This window comes from Periplaneta americana, chromosome 13 (genome assembly GCF_040183065.1).
Source record: "Periplaneta americana isolate PAMFEO1 chromosome 13, P.americana_PAMFEO1_priV1, whole genome shotgun sequence".
NCBI classification, from domain to species: domain Eukaryota; kingdom Metazoa; phylum Arthropoda; class Insecta; order Blattodea; family Blattidae; genus Periplaneta; species Periplaneta americana.
In genome coordinates this window covers 7,350,766-7,367,645 of record NC_091129.1, presented here as the reverse complement: position 1 = coordinate 7,367,645, position 16,880 = coordinate 7,350,766, and the positions used below count along the sequence as shown (strand labels likewise).

The 16,880-nt window shown below is 36.4% G+C and overlaps 1 protein-coding gene across 2 annotated transcripts in view; it reads left to right on the top strand.

Moving 5' to 3' along the window:
- LOC138711713 (cholesterol transporter ABCA5-like) overlaps window positions 1-16,880 on the top strand; it is a 314,480-nt gene that overhangs the window by 215,404 nt on the left and 82,196 nt on the right. For both annotated transcript variants that reach the window (XM_069842866.1, XM_069842865.1), the window contains exons 9-10: window positions 11,882-12,025; window positions 14,899-15,049. In XM_069842866.1, coding sequence (XP_069698967.1) covers window positions 11,882-12,025; window positions 14,899-15,049 — 295 coding nt within the window. The remainder of the gene's footprint in view (window positions 1-11,881; window positions 12,026-14,898; window positions 15,050-16,880) is intronic.

The window sequence follows — 16,880 nt, the reverse complement described above, 5'->3', positions numbered from 1 at the left end:
TTGCACAATATTAATAAAATAAACTAGCACCATTAAGAAAAATATTAATAAAATAAACTAGCAGCATTTCTCACAAAATAAATGCATAGAAACATGCAGCTACGTCATAAATACTTGCAGTAAAAATTTCATCCAGATTGATTAATATTTGCCATAAGAAAGTTGGTGTTGAATCAACAAAAATGAACACAGAAAAATAGATTTGAAAATAAAATGAATATTTATGTAAATTAATATTCTCCTCCACTACATTCATCTAGTAACTTCAGGGAGCCAACAAAAATTTACTAGATTTGTAATCAGAAATTTTAAAAAAGAATTCTTCGATGAAAAACAATTTTGACAGCTCTTTAAATTCCACGCCCCCTTCCAGCCTTAATTTAAAAAGTGTAAACATACGAGTATTTGTAATCAGAATTGAGCTGAATCCATTTGGGGATGAAAATATAAATTCTAAATAAGTGAAATAGCTAAAAAAAATTTGGAAAAATTTTCATGATTTTCAGTGGAGTCTTTCCTTAAAGTTGACAACCCTGGGATTTAATCTTGGATATAATGACAGAAGGGAAATGAACTAGGGAGAGGAGTACGTCAAGAATGTCTTTCAACATCTATTTGGAGGAACTGTTTTCAGAACATGGGAGGAGTGACAGTAGGAGGAAGAAGAATAAAGTGTGTAAGATTTGCTGATGATATGGCGTTGTTAGCAGAAGAGGAGATGATACTAAGGGATATGCTGCTGGAGCTAAATGACAGCTGTGAGCAGTATGGGATGAAAATAAATGTCAACAAGACGAAGACCATGGTCATAGGAAGAAAAGTAAAGAAGGTAAACTGCGAATTCTAAATGAGGCAGTAGAGCAAGTGGACAGCTTCAAATACTTGGAGTGTACTATAAGCAGTAACATGAGCTGCTGCCAGGAAGTCAAAAGGAGGATAGCAATGGCAAAGGAAGCTTTTAATAGAAAAGGAGCGAACCTCTGGAAAAAGAACACAGGAAGAGACTAGTGAAGTGCTTTGTGTGGAGTGTGACATTGTATGGAGCAAAAGCATGGGCATTACGACGAAGTGAAAAGAAGCAACTGTAAGCATTTGAAATGTGGATATGGATAGGAATGGAGCATGTGAAATGGACGGATAAAATAAGAAATGAAGTTATGCTAGAAAGAATGGGTAAAGAAAGAACAATGCTGAAACTGATCATGAAGAGAAAAAAAAATTGGCTGGATCACTGACTGAGAAGAAACTGCCTACTGAAAGATGCACTGGAAGGAATGGTGAACAGGAGAAAAGTTTGAGGCAGACAGAGATATCAGATGATAGACCACATTATGATATATGGATCATTTATTTATTTATTCTGGTGTAGCTAAGGCCATCAGGCCTTCTCTTCCACAACACCAGGAATACAAATACAATAATAGAAATAAACAGAAAAAAAATAATAGAAATAAACAGAAAAAAACACTATATACAAAGTAAAGCTACACAAGCAATAAAGAGAGAGAGAGAGAGAGAAAACACTATAAACAAAGTAAAGCCACACAAAAATATACCCAGGTTGCAGTCACACAAACTTTAAATGAGTGATTAAGTATCGTAATTAATTGTATCCTAACTAATTAACTAACATAAAGAAGAAACTTGCAATTTTAATCTAGATTAAAAAAGAAAAAGAAAAAAAAAAGACAAATCAATACTTCTAGCAATATTTAAAAAACATTAACTAAGACAAAATTTTCCAATTTAATTTTGAATTGTGATGAAGTCCGGCAGTCCCTGACGTCATTAGGTAACGAATTCCAGAGGCGAGGTATTTCTACAATATAGGAAGATGAGTATAAAGACGTTCTATGATGAGGGATAGCAAGAAGTGCTTGATGTCGGTTTCGAAGAGTTGTAAGAAATTGAAAGCGCGATAACAGATAATTCAGAGTAGAAGTATGCATGATTCTAAACAGAAGAGACAGTGAATGTATTGTTCTTCGTTCCTTCAGACGCACCCATGAAAGTAACTGGAGGGAAGGTGTTATATGGTCAAATTTACGAGTATTGCAGATGAATCGTATGCACATATGTGGAGACGAAGAAGAAGACAGAAAATAGGGAAGATTGGAGAAAGCTGGGTTTGCAGTGAAGAACCTGCTCTTGAACAGAAAACTGTGAATGAATAAGTGAATGCATTTTAAGAAATAGAGTTAGGAACATTATTCAGTAGGATTTAAGGACACTTCTAACACCAAGAAATTGATTATTTAATTTATCCCAACAAATGAATTAAGTCAATTAATTAGTTTTCAAGAATTGGCGTTCCCAGCTACAAATTCAAGAGAACTTGAATCTATTCTTCTTCCATAGGGACTGTACTGTATGTGTGTGTCCGTTGTCTTATGTTTCTCTTGTGTTGTCTTAAAGGTTTGTGCTATGCTGACTGTGTGACCAGAATTCTGCTACTTGTGAATGGCTAATGTTGCTTCAAAATCGTTATGATAAGGGGTGTGCTGAAAGAAATACTGCAACTGCCTAATGACCTTCCTACAGATATGTTGTATACAGACACAAAATTCAAGGGATTAAGTTTATTTTGTTCAGCATGGGAATTATACTTACAACATGTATGGGTGAATATTCTGAAATGGGCAAATATGAATAACAAAACTGGAAAAAATATATTATATTAAATTGTGTACTTTTTTCTCACATTGGTTACATTTGCTCCTATTATTGAAGATTCTGGTATCAGTTGAGCTTAAAAAAAATTTTTATGTGAGATTTTCTAATTTGAAAAAAAAAAAACCAAGGGATTGTTGTTATCTTTCCCTTACAGCCCATTGTTTAAGGGACGGTATCTTCTAAACTTCTGTACTTCAGATTTCACTTGTCTTCGAACATTTCTTTTTTTCACTATCAGTCATATCTGCTATTTTCTTTCTCTTTTTATATATTCTTTGCCATAGTCCCTTTTTTTCTGCAACTCCTCTTCAGTCATATTTGCCCTCTGCCTACGTATCTTCTTCCTTTCATATTTCCTACTTTCATCATCAGACTTTTTTGCTTTCCTATAAACAATCACATGAAATAATATTCGAAGTTACTTTATCCACCGGTATTTAATAATTGTATGTTAAATGAAACCTCGGTACCACAATAAAGGGACCAACGTTACAGGGACCGTTGTTACAAATTAGTATAATTTCCGCAATAATTCTGACAAAATAAATCGTTAAAAATATCATGGAGGTTAGATTTTTTAGTCGACAAACATCGTAATGTTTTGCATATACTACGAAAGTTTAATATATACAAATTATATTTAATGCCACCTGGGACCGGTGTTACCAATAGAAAACATAACATTCAGTCATCAGTGATGATTTTTGTATTTTTCAATAAAATAAATTACGACAATGGAAGAAAAGTTTTTTAACTGGCGCCACGTTGACCACTTATCACTACCAACCATTAAAATTTACCACATGAAGCAAAAATGTCTTTTGTGTAGCTCTTTTATTTTGAGGGATCGGCATTACGAAATTTTTGGGGACAAACTTTACGTTAAAGTTGTGTCCTTTCAGAATTAAACAAACAACAATTCATGTCTTTCATAAGTATTTTAACTATTTATTTTTATAATCTTGGCCGAGGAAATAAAATCAAATCGAAACATTCCGAGAAAAACTTAGTAAAACAGAGTAAAATGTAGTTGGGAACATAGGGACCGTAGTTACATTTTGACGTTTGGACGTTATTTTTTAATTATAAGTTTTAAAATTAATCCTTTTATGCTTTGTTTCCAACTAAAACATGTGAGAGTTAGTTAATTAAACGCAAAAGTAATCAGTTAACATTTTCAAGAAACTCCTTAAATCAGCCGGGATGTACATTTACCCATTTCAGAATATTCACCCATAAATGCATGTAAGATATTGCTTAAATCCAATAATTCCTTCCTACATGCTACAAGGCAATTATCCCAAGAAATTACATCCAGTCTCACAGCACTCAATATCACCGAATCAGCAAATATTTTAAATAAATACGGCACTGTAGATACGCGAAAGGTACGGCAAGTATTAAGAGAAAAAGCGTTTGAGAGCTGGAGCCAGAAAAAACATAAAAGCAAAGGCGTGCTCTTATACTAACAATATACCCCGGCCAATAAGTGGATCCAGAATCACAAGGGTCTTTCCTGTAGTGAGTGGAGGGAAGCGATCAAGATGAATGCGAACGTGTCAGCTGTGCGTAGTATACCTGGCAGGTCTTCGGGCAGTAACCTCTGTCGACGTTGCGACAGGGAGGTTGAAACCCTTGCCCATGTCCTGGGGGCCTGTCCATACGGTGAACTTCTACGAAATACTCGGCATCATACAGTGAGATCTATAATAGCAACTGCCTTAAGGAACAAAGGTTATTCAGTATATGAAGAAGTACACGGCATATCCAGTGAGGGCAGTAATCGAAGAATCGACATAATTGCATTTAAACCTCCCTCTCTTGAAGGTTACATCATAGACCCTACTGTGAGATTCGAATAGCACGAACACCAGCCAGAAGAAGTACACGAGGAAAAAAGGAATATATATGAACCTTCCATCAGTTTTTATAAGGACAAATACCATCTGGAATCCATAGTCATTACGGGACTAATGATAGGAGCCCATGGGACCATCCCCTGGTTCCTAGTCGACTTCTGTAAATCTTATGGCCTGTATAAAAATATTTTAAGAGATCCGACAATTGCAGCACTCAAAGGCTCAATAGCTATTTTCAGGCATCATATATATGGACCATAACTAATTTGCATCTCCTTGACGTTACTTCGTTTAATATCATGTGTTTCAGTATAATTCAAATTGTTATTTTTCACTTTAACAACAATGTATCACTAAGCCTCAAGGCATTTACTCTATTGTATCATGGTACTCTTTGTTGATGGCAACCTGTAGTGGTTACAGGAAGAAATTAAATAAATAATAAAGACAGAATTGACTAAAAGATTCAATTCTTTTTATTAGGAAAGTTAGTATTTATCGCATGAAAAATAATGGTAGTCAAGTAGTCATAAATGTAATACTATTTATCAGAGCTCTTTCCTTTTTTTTAGTGACGTGTGTATACACATTAAGGTTACATTACGTGGTCTAGTACCCACTCGTCTCTGTGTACGACCCTCTTCTATCCACTGGTTCCACACACGCATCACTGTTATGGCAGCAAGCCGTGTGTGAGCCGAAATGTCACGGTATGACAAACCTACTTCCCAGAGACCAACCACTCTGCCCCGTTCGAAGTCACTCACGTGCTGATATTGCGCCCTTCCACGTCGACGAGACATACCTGCACTAGCTTTCACATTTCCACTTCGTTCGGAAGCTCCGCACTGACTGAGCAAGGCATAACACTGACCTTGCTGGTGACACAAGAGACGTCACTGCTGGGCCTATGTGTACGCCATCTCTCTGGAAACGTAATCTATTATTGGTGGTACACTGTTCTACACATCTCCAGAGTTTGGAGTCGCTCGGGCCATTCTTTCTGAGTGTTGCACTTTCCACAAACAGTAATGTGTTGAGATATCCTTAGGCGATTTAAACTGCGTTATATATTCTCATTCTTAATACTCATTATTTGCTATTGACAAACACACAACAAACTCTTGCAAACACTTCTTTTTAATGCCAATGGCAGGTACTCTTCATCGAAATTTTCACAAAATCACGGTAACATATTTTTAAGTACAGTAATTAAATTTATAGTTTTTATGTGCAGAGCACAATAACACTTCTACAAGTTAATTTTCAATCGAGGTATAGATACATACTGTAATGATATACTGCTTTACTGCTGTTGATGTGGCCTTACTTCGTAAAGAAATGGATCACAAATGTTAGGAATACAGAGAAAGCCCTCTAACTTTCGAACCAATTAACATTCAACTAGATTTAGAAGAACCAGTTACAAAACCTGAAACTTTCAAACCTGTACTAAAAGCGCTGGCATTAGAAGCTGTGAACAATAGATATCCACCAGAAGAATGGTTACATATCTACACAGCTGGGTCTACTATCGATAACAACTCAGGATCAGGAATTACGTGTGCGTTATTCTCATTTTATCAACCAGCAGGACATCATACAACAAATTTTGATGCCGAAATAATGGCTATTCATATCTCACTCCAACACCTATTGTACAGAATAGATAAATTTCAAAATGGTGTCATTCTCTCTGATTCTAAAGCAGCATTATATGCAATAAATTCATATAAAATGATGTCAATCCAAATTAAAGAATGTCACAAAATGATCCAACAACTTCAAAAACTACAGAAAAGAATTCAATTGCAATGGATACCTGCACATTGCGGAATTGCTGGAAATGAAACTGCTGACTTTCTTGCCAAAAAAGGATCCAATTTAATCCAGAATACAAATACAAGCTTACCTTTTACATCCATCAAAAGACTAATTAAAAATAAATATAAAATCAAGCAAAACCAAGCACTATGTGCCAAAGCGAAAGATAAAAAATGGAGCATTTTAATAAAAAAAAATTGTTCCAGAAATCCCACGTAAATCTGCAGTAGCAAAATTCAGACTGCTTACAGAACACGATTATTTGGCCAAACACTTGAATAAAATAGGAATTTACACAAATCCAAATTGCCCTCTATGCAACAAAGAAGAAGAAATGACTGAAGATCATCTCATAACCTGTGAAGTTCTACCTGATGGATCCACCACAGAGAAATATTGGAGAGCAAGAACGCTAATGGCTTCGTTGCCAAAGCCCGGCATTAGATCACAACAACAACAACATGTTTGGAATAGGTTCGGAATTTTGTTACAGTGATTTAAATATTGATGGATTTAAATACTACTATAGTCACAATCATGCCATGGTATGAAAGAAAAATTACACAACCTCGAGCGGGAATCGAACCTGCGACTTCCTGTTCTCCAGTCACGTGCTCTACCACTGAGCTATCGAGTTCTTCTCACGCCAAAGGCTCGGAATTATCCTTTCATACTGGCGACTCTGGCGATAATTCCAAGCCTTTGGCGTGAGACGAACTCGATAGCTCAGTGGTAGAGCGCCTGACCGGAGAACAGGAAGTCGCAGGTGAGATTCCCGCTCGAGGTTGTGAAATTTTTCTTTCATACCATGGCATGATTGTGACTATAATAGTATTTAAATCCATTAATATGTCACATCAACGGACGTGTATACGTCACCAAACATCGTAAGATGGAGATTAGATTTAAATATGTTCCTTCAAAGCGGTATTTTTCTTTAAAATAGGGTTCATTAAGGATATATGTACATGAACGACCACAAATATTATCAGAAAATGCAGGCTCTAAATTTTTTAAATTTTTTAAGAAAATGAACTCACAATTGGACAAAAATTACAAGGTACCACAACAGGACTTGTTAGAACTCAAATATCTGTCAAAAGTATAAAAAAGGTTACTAATAATATTTTTAAGAAATTCATTTTTTACTTTAAATTAAATTTTCCAAAAGTTGAAAATTTTCACACATTATTTAATAACTCCATAACCATTAGAGATAGAATTCTGAAATTCTGTACACTGATTTAACATCCATTTATCAAAAAGTAGACTACAATAATGCCCATTTCTTTGAAACTAGAAAAATTAGGTCACAAAATATTATGTGAATTTTAATATATTTTATATAGGACAAATAAAAAATGAATTGTATTAAAATTAACAACTCTACATGTCTGAGAGTAGTGTACTTTTCAGAAATAAGTGTCTATTACATGCAGGAAAAATATTAAAGATGTTAGAGAGACCATAACAATGTTGTTGTTGTCTAGTGCCTTGCATTTGGCAATGAAGCCATTAGCAATCGTGCTTTCCAATACTTTTGAACTGTAGTTTCTTCTGATCTTAATGCTTCACAGGTCTTCAAGTGGTCTTCATTCATTTCTGCTGGATCTTTACACATGACACATATGGGTGAAGCTGAGATACCTATTCTGTAGAGATGACTTGCTAGACAGTCATGATTTGTCAATAGTCTGAAGGCTGCAACTGCTGTTTTCCTTGGTCTCTGGGGGATTATATCTGGGTTGGAAAGTAGTGTAATCCATTTTTTGTCTTTAGCATTTGATTCTATTTCTTGTAGGTATGAATGAGAAAATTTTGTAGTGATCGAGCGTTTTATTGAGGAATATGAGAAATTAAATTTAGACTTTTGTTTTATTGTTGTGCCTTTCTTTGCAAGTGTGTCTGCGGTTCCATTCCCCATGACTCCACAGTGTGCTGGAATCCATTGGAGACGGACAATCTTATTAACTTTTTGGAGTTGTGTTAGCATTTTGTAGCATTCTCTTATTTTTGTTGACTTCTTTGTAGCATTGGAACATATTCCCTGAATTGCAGCTTTAGAATCTGAAAGAATTACTGTCTTGTTATACATACTAGGTTCAAAAAGTTCCCGGAATTTGCTAGCATCATAGAAACAACGTACCTTAAACACTATTCTACAGCATTCCCTTCAAAATAGTTGCCTTCCGCAACAACACACTTTTGCCAACGCGTGTAGAGTTCCTGGAAGCAGGCCTGGAAGCCATTTTGTGAAACCCGTCTTAGTGCTCTCGTCGCGTTTGCGATAACCTCTTCAGCATTGAATCTCCGTCCTTTCAGATGACTTTTTAGACGGGGAAACAGAAAGTAATCAGGTGGTGAGAGATCAGGAGAGTATGGTGGGTGATCCAAAGCAGTTATGTTGTGCCTGGCAAGAAAATTCTTTACAATAATTGCGCGATGAGCAGGTGCATTGTCATGCATAACGAACCTGTTGTTTTCTACCCACTTTTCTGGACGTTTCCTTCTCACTGCGTCCCAGAGGCGACGGAGGGGTTCTACGTACAATTCTTTCGTTACAGTACGACCTTCTGGAATGAACTCATGGTGCATGAGACCCTGAGAGTCGAAGAAAACTTCCAAAATAACTTTGCTTTAAGTGTGCTTAAATGCGACAGGCTCATGTCAGTAGATTTACTGGCATGTGAAAGAACTCCTGCGGGACAAAATTCCGGCACATCCGGCGATGCTGATATAACCTCTGCAGTTGCGAGCGTCGTTAAATAAAACATAACATTTAAAATAACATTGCCTTTGGAAGTGTCCCTAGGAAATTTTTGCTTCCGAGGAGATGTTTTCGATTTCCACTCAGATGACTGTCATTTAGGGACTGGGTCGTACAAGTAGCACCAGTTTCATTTTGTTTAAGAAATCACCATCTTCATCAGCCATACTGATCATGTCCCCAGCAAAACACAGAACTTGATGTTTGTACTTTGCTCTGTGGACATAATTACAAAATGCGACGAACAAACAAAACACTATGATAAACAATTGCCTACAACTGAAAACCAATAATTGCCATTATCAACAAACTTTAAGGAAATGACATCATGAATGTTACCAACAAAACAAATGTATAATATCCCTTGTTATATATTAATACGAAAAATGGTAGTAAAATTCCGGGAACTTTTTGAACCTAGTAGTATTTATTTAAGGCAAGATTTAATAATTGTCGGAGAGCAATGTGTATAGCCTCTATTTCACCATCATAATTTGTTGTGTCTCTGCCAACAGAATGATAAAAGGAAAAATGTGTACATGTAACTCCAGATCCAGTAAGGTTTTCTGTTATGTTATAACAATGTTATGGTTACCAAAACTGCAGTTTTTTTTTCTTTTTTTTACTCTGATAAAGCTGGTTTAAAAAATATTGTTAGTAACCTTTTTTATCTTTTAACAGATATTTAAGTTCTAATAAGTCTTGTTGTGGTACCTTGTAATTTTTGTCCAATTGTGAGTTCATTTTCTTATAAAATTTTAGAAATTTAGAGCCTGCATTTTCTGATAATACTTATGGTCGTTCACGTACAGTTACCCTTAAAAGGAATGAGACGACTTTTGGTCGTCGGAAGTTAAAGTTCTACAGCACGGTTTACTCGATATCGACGTAACGATACGTACATGACAAATATAGTAAGAATTGTTACGAGGACCACAACAAGGACAAGGACCAAAATAAGAATCACGAAGAAGACAGCCATTTAAGGCCACGATTTCACAACATAGCTCGGGTCACAAACTATCATTGCTTCTCTGTGCCGAATGGCAAATGCCTGCTATGGGATCTACATTCTAGACTGCTGTTGTTACTGTCTTGTCTCGGTAGCTCATATAGTAGCGTGTCGGTTCCACTGCTTAACCGAAACGTCTCGTGTTCGATCCCAGGTAAAACTTTTTTTTATTGAGGTGTAATTAATTTCTTCAGAGTTCATAGACTGTCTAATTTGTCGAAAAATATGAATAATTTATGCCCAATTTCTGGGTCTTACAAGTGGGCTGAACCTCGTCAAAAAAAATAAATCTTACTTGGAAGTTAAGAGTATTCTTCCTCAAACAAAAGTCATAAGAAACAAAAAGAGACCTGTCAACTTAAAATCTTGTCCACATGCCATCATCTTCTATTACAGTTCTAAGTCGGTCCGGCATGGATGTCACGAGATTGTGGAATAAATTCTAATCCCCGGCGAGATCTTCCCAGGTTTCAACAACTTGATCCCACAATTCGTCTCGATTTCGAGGGCGTCGGTGGGCATAGGTGGCTATCCTTCTCGTTTTCAATTCCGCCCATAAATTTTCGATGACATTCAAATCAGGTTAATATCAACTGAAAGGGTGAGAATGAAATAATCCAAAGCCACACCTTTAACAAAAATTGTTTTGTGCGAGTGCATTTATTACACATATCGGAAAGCTACTAATAAAATATTGTAATAATTACTTAACAAATAACATAGCCTAAGGACTCTAAACCTTTGTAAACGTTTGTCTGTGTGGGTTAGGAATATTTTTTAATATCATTTTAATTGTTATTTTTTAATATATATATATATATATGCATATGCATTTACATTGTATGTGTGTGTGTGTGTGTGTGTGTGTGTGTGTGTGTGTGTGTGTGTGTGTGTGTGTGTGTGTGTGTGTGTGTGTGTAAATGCATTCATTAGATTAACGTTCATAAAATTATAACTTGTAATTTTGTAATATCTGTGATCATTAACACTTAACCTGAGGACTTTGTAAAACTCTATTTCAACGTTATTTGAAAAAAAAAAATCGTTGATATAGACTAAGAATCGAACTCGCTCTCTTCTACACAACACGCAGAGATCTTAACGTCTGGGCTACTGCAACGACACGAAAGCTTTGCTTTCTGTGCGGAGTGTCGATCTAGTCATGAAGGTCCATTGTCGATTTGACTACACGATTTACGTATATATTTATCTTTTATTTACGTAATATCATATTTTTTGCAGTTTTTGAAGTGAATTCCGGAACGATGCTAGTAACAAACCAAATAGCTTGAATCTAAGTAACTAAATATTCGTTATCTTGTGTATCAGTGCTCTGGTCTCTGATCATGCGCAGTATTTTACATCTGAGACTTAGGAATATTCAATTGTCTCATTCCTTTTCAGGGAAACTGTACATATACCCTTAAAAGCTGGAATCAATTACACTGTTCCTGTTGTAGTTATGCCGGAACTTTCGAAATTTTTGCTTAAAGCAGAAACGTTAAAACTGGTTTTTACTATGTATACTGAAACAACAATATAGATTTATACTTTTCAGCTGGGAAAGATGCGTGTTGCAGATTATTAAATACTATTATTTTGTTGTGTATGAGCAGTTGATGTAAAGTGTTACCCTTCTCATAGTCGATACATTTAAATATGTACTGGTGAAGTAAGAGAAAAATTCATATTAACTTGAAGAATCTTGAAACTGTGTAACTACAAGTCTCGATGTTTTTGTTTCAGACTGCAGGCATTCTGGGTAACTTCGCAGTGAATATAATGAGCCTTCTGTACTTCATACAAGTGTTTGTCGACGACTCGAGTTCTGTGGCCTTCTGGCTTGTCTCTCTCATCAGTTCAACCGGCTTTGCTCTAGCTATGGACAAGGTGAAATATATTTTTAAATTATACAATTACGTATGTATGTATTTATTCACACTGCAATGGGTACATACCCGGTGGCAGTGGTAACTAATTACACTCAATAATGACAATAATAAACTTATTAATTAAAAATACAAATAATAATAATACTAATAATTAATACTAACAACAACAACAACAACAAATATACTAAATTAAATGAAACGATCACTTAAAATAACATTTGAAATAAATCTAATTTGTATCTTAAAACTAAGATTGAACTAAAGCCCACGAGTATGATATGTTCATATCTGCACAAGTACCTTTCAAATTACACCATTTCGCTGTCAACTCACTCACTGCAATGGAACTACGACACATTTCACTGATTCTATCCTGATTTCACCAACACTTCAAAAACATTTCACTGTTCAAATACTTTGCACTGCCACTATAAACTATAAAGCTTCACTGACAGGAACACGTTTCACTTACACAACACACTTCACTGACACAACATAATTCTTCACTGATACAACACTTCAATAACAACATATCATTTACACCCTTTAAATACTGTGTATAATTACCGTCTATTAGTAAGGTCCTTAAGCCTATTTTTAAATACATTTTTGGTTGTTGGTAAAGCCTTTAGTAAGTCTGCAGGTAAAGCATTCCAGTCCCTGATAGTACGATTGAGAAAAGAAAACTTTCCAGTGTCCGTCCTCTGTCTTCTTTCCCTCAATTTATATGAGTGGTCGTTCCTTGAAGAGTAATTTGGCGGCTGCAACCTATTTTTTGTGTTCATGAAAATGATTGGAGTTACGTCTCTCCATCGTTTCTGCAAAGCTAACGTGTTTACAGTTTTTTGTCTCGGTTTCAGTCAAGCTACTGTTGTATATGTGATTGTGAAATTTGTTACTCATTACCACAGTATAAGTCGCGCAACTCAATATGCCAATATTATTTGACAGCTCCTCTTTGTCTCTGCATATGATCCATATATGTTAATATCGTCTATCATCTGATATCTTCTTCTGACCCGAACTCTTCTCCCGTTCACCATTCCTTCCAGTGCATCTTCCAGTAGGCAGTTTCTTCTCAGCCAGTGACCCAACCAATTCCTTTTCCTCTTCCTGATCAGTTTCAGCATCATTCCTTCTTCATCCACTCTTTCCAACACAGTTTCGTTTCTTATTTGTCTGTCCACTTCACACACTCCATCCTTCTCCATATCCACATTTCAAATGCTTCTATTCGCTTCTCTTCACTTCATTGTAATGTATATGTTTCTGCCCCATACAACGCCACACTCCACACAAAGCACTTCACTAGTCTCTTCCTCAGTTCTTTTTTCAGAGGTCCCCAGAAGATGCTCCTTTTCTATTAAAAGCTTCCTTTGTCATTGCTATTCTACTTTTGACTACTTAGCAGCAGCTCATGGATTGTATCCAATGGGTCAGTAATTCCTTTGGTGCGATTTAGTATTGTTTGCTATTAACTTTGACTTTGTACTGAGTAATTTAAAATTTTAATCACACATACATGCATACGTGTTCTGCCCATGGGGAGGTTTTTCACTGCAAACCCAGCATTCTCCAATCTTTCCTATTTTTTGCCTTCCTCTTTGTCTCTGCATATGATCCACGTATCTTAATGTCGTCTATCATCTGATATCTTCTTCTGCCCTGAACTCTTGACCCGTTCACCATTCCTTCTAGTGCATCCTTCAGTAGGCAGTTTCTTCTCAGCCAGTGACCCAACCAATTCTTTTTCCTCTTTGTGATCAGTTTCAGCATCATTCTTTCTTCACCCACTCTTTCTAACACATCTTCATTTTTTATCCTGTCTGTCCACTTCACACGCTCCATTCTTCTCCATATCCACATTTCAAATGCTTCTGTTTACTTCTCTTCACTTCGTCATAATGTCCATGTCTATGCCCCATACAATGCCATACTTCACACAAAACACTTCACTAGTCTCTTCCTTAGCTCTTTTTCCAGAGGTCCGCAGAAGATGCTCCTTTTTTATTAAAAGCTTCCTTTGCCATTGCTATCTTCCTTTTGACTTCCTGGCTGCAGTTCATGTTATTGCTTATAGTACACCCCAAGTATTTGAAGCTGTCCACTTGCTCTACTGCCTCATTTAGAATTCGCAAGTTTATCTTCTGTATTTTTCTTCCTATGACCATGCTCTTCGTCTTATTTGCATTTATCTCCATCCCATACTGCTCACAGCTGTCATTTAGCTCCAGTAGCATATCCCTTAGTATCGTCTCTTTTCTGCTAACAACGCCATATCATCAGCAAATCTTATGCACTTAATTCTCCTTTCTCCTACTTTTACCCCTCCTATATTCTGAAAACAGTTCTTCACCAAATCTTAAGTAGATCTACGTAAAGATTAATTTTTTGATCCTAAAGAATACGTCTGTTTACAGTAACAATTAATATTAGAGGAGAAAAATTCGCTCTGGCGCCAGGGATCGAAAGAGGGAAAAACACTGGAGGAGAGGGATTTGATCCGGTGCTGTGGATTGAACTTCGGCATAGCTCAGTGGTTAGAGCGCTTGGTATGTGGAACCAAGGACCCGAGTTCGATCCCCGGCACAGAAGCGAATTTTTCTCCTCTAATATTAACTCCAAGTAGATATTGAACAGGGTAGATAATAAAGGGCATCCTTGTCTTACTTCTCTCCCTACTTCACTTCAGATATTTCTTCTCCTATCCTGATTTTGACTCGTTTTTTTATCATAGTGGTCTCTAATGATTTTTAATTTTATGCTTTCCTTCTACTTATCAGTTACAACATTCTCTGAAAGATAAACTGTTTTCATTGTAATGTATGACGAATATTTTGTTATCGAATTTCCTTGTTTACATGTTGCTAGGCATTAGTGCTGGACTTGTCGGGAGATGGAGTGAGCTTCGACAACTTATGGTCTGGACCTGGGATACCATTTGGTGGCAGCTTGATCATGATGTCCCTGGATATTGTTCTCTACGGCCTCTTAGCATACTACTTGGATTGTGTAATCCCCAGTAAGTTATGTGCTTTACAGACTAAGCAAAGTAGGAATTAATATGTCCTTCGTGCTATCCACTGTGTACTAACAGTTTAAATAAATAATTGAATATTAATTGCTACTTTGCGCTGTATTTTACAGATTTGATATATTTGATATATTTATTTGTCAGTCAACTTTACAATTCACAGTAATGGTGGACCTTCACATTTCTGTTTTTCGATCCACCATCCCTTTAATACATACAACTCTTTTCTATTAATGTATTCTTTGCCGAGAATTTCTTGATTACTTTCTAATGTTCTGTTGTGACTGAATTGCTCTATGTCCTTCCCTCTCTATCCTCTTCTATTCTCTCCCTCCTACCTAGACTGCCTCCCTTCCATTTCTCGCTCACCTATTAAATATTGCATATTCCTTCCTTAATAATTTGCATTATTTATTTATTTTCTTCTCTACCCTCACATCCTACCTACTCTTAATCATTGTTTTCCCGCTATTTTCTCCTACATTACTTGCTAAGTTTTCCGTTTACTCTATTTTACAACACTTACATCACTTATTTTTTTCTTATCCTCTGTTTATTTACATATTTATCACTTTCTTTTCGCTTCACTCCTAAATTTCCTATTTTATTACCTCTTTCCATAGATTTATTCCTATAATACTCCTACAGTTATAGTACCCCTCATACTACTCCCAACCCATAACATTGAAAAACATGAAATATCTAATTCACTTAATTACACTTGCAATTTCTCTCTCATTCCACTTCACATTTTACGATGAAAGAGTAATGGAACGGAGAAAAATTCTCTCCAGCGCCGGGATTTGAACCCGGGTTTTCAGCTCTACGTGCTGATGCTTTATCCACTAAGCCACACTAAGAATTTTTCTCCGTTCCATTACTCTTTCATCGTATGATGACGCAGAATATCTGCATGGAAATATCATATGTACTTCGGTACATTAAAATAATATATATGATATGCGTAAATCACTTCGTGATTTAAGACGGCGCTTATTCCGTCGGATCCCGGCCAACTAGTCACTCACATCGAGTGCACCTCAGCACATGTGTGGACTTCGGTCCTGCGTTCATAGACATCTATGACGTAGTGCAGAGGGCGGCCACTAGAGGGAACCCAAGAGTTGGAGCTTAATCTGAGACGATTCTAACTGGCGTCGGATAGTGGATAGTGGATAAAGCGTCAGCACGTAGAGCTGAAAACCTGGGTTCAAATCCCGGCGCCGGAGAGAATTTTTCTCCGTTCCATTACTCTTTCATCGTATGATGACGCAGAATATCTGCATGGAAATATCATGTGTACTTCGGTACATTAAAATAATACACTTCACATTTGTTCAGATGATTTTTTTTCTTTTACTTTAATTCTCTTGTATTCATTGTTTGTTAGTCTATCTTATTACACTCTTACCCTATCTTCTTACACTTAACACTTCCTTCTCTTCTCCTTTTCTTACACTTTTGCCACTCCTAACTTTCCTGCACTCACTTTTTAGCACTCTTCTTCTTCGCTAATAACCACTCCAAAGCCCTATCTATTCAGTCCTCACAATCACTAATATCTGGTAGTCGCTTCATTCCTTCACTCGTTCTTCTCATGTCTTCTCTTGCATTTCCTCCATTAGTCTTGTCTATGCTCCTGACCTCAGACACTTCCAGCTGTTTCCCTAATCCTTCGTCCGCAGTATTTTGTATCTGCCTCACGTTTTGTTTTCCTCCTTGGTTTATTCTGGTCAGCTGTTTCGTACTCGAAGTAGGCGTCAGATATCGACATTGTACATCTCTCGTTTCATTGATATTGAAGTTTTGTGTCGTTTGC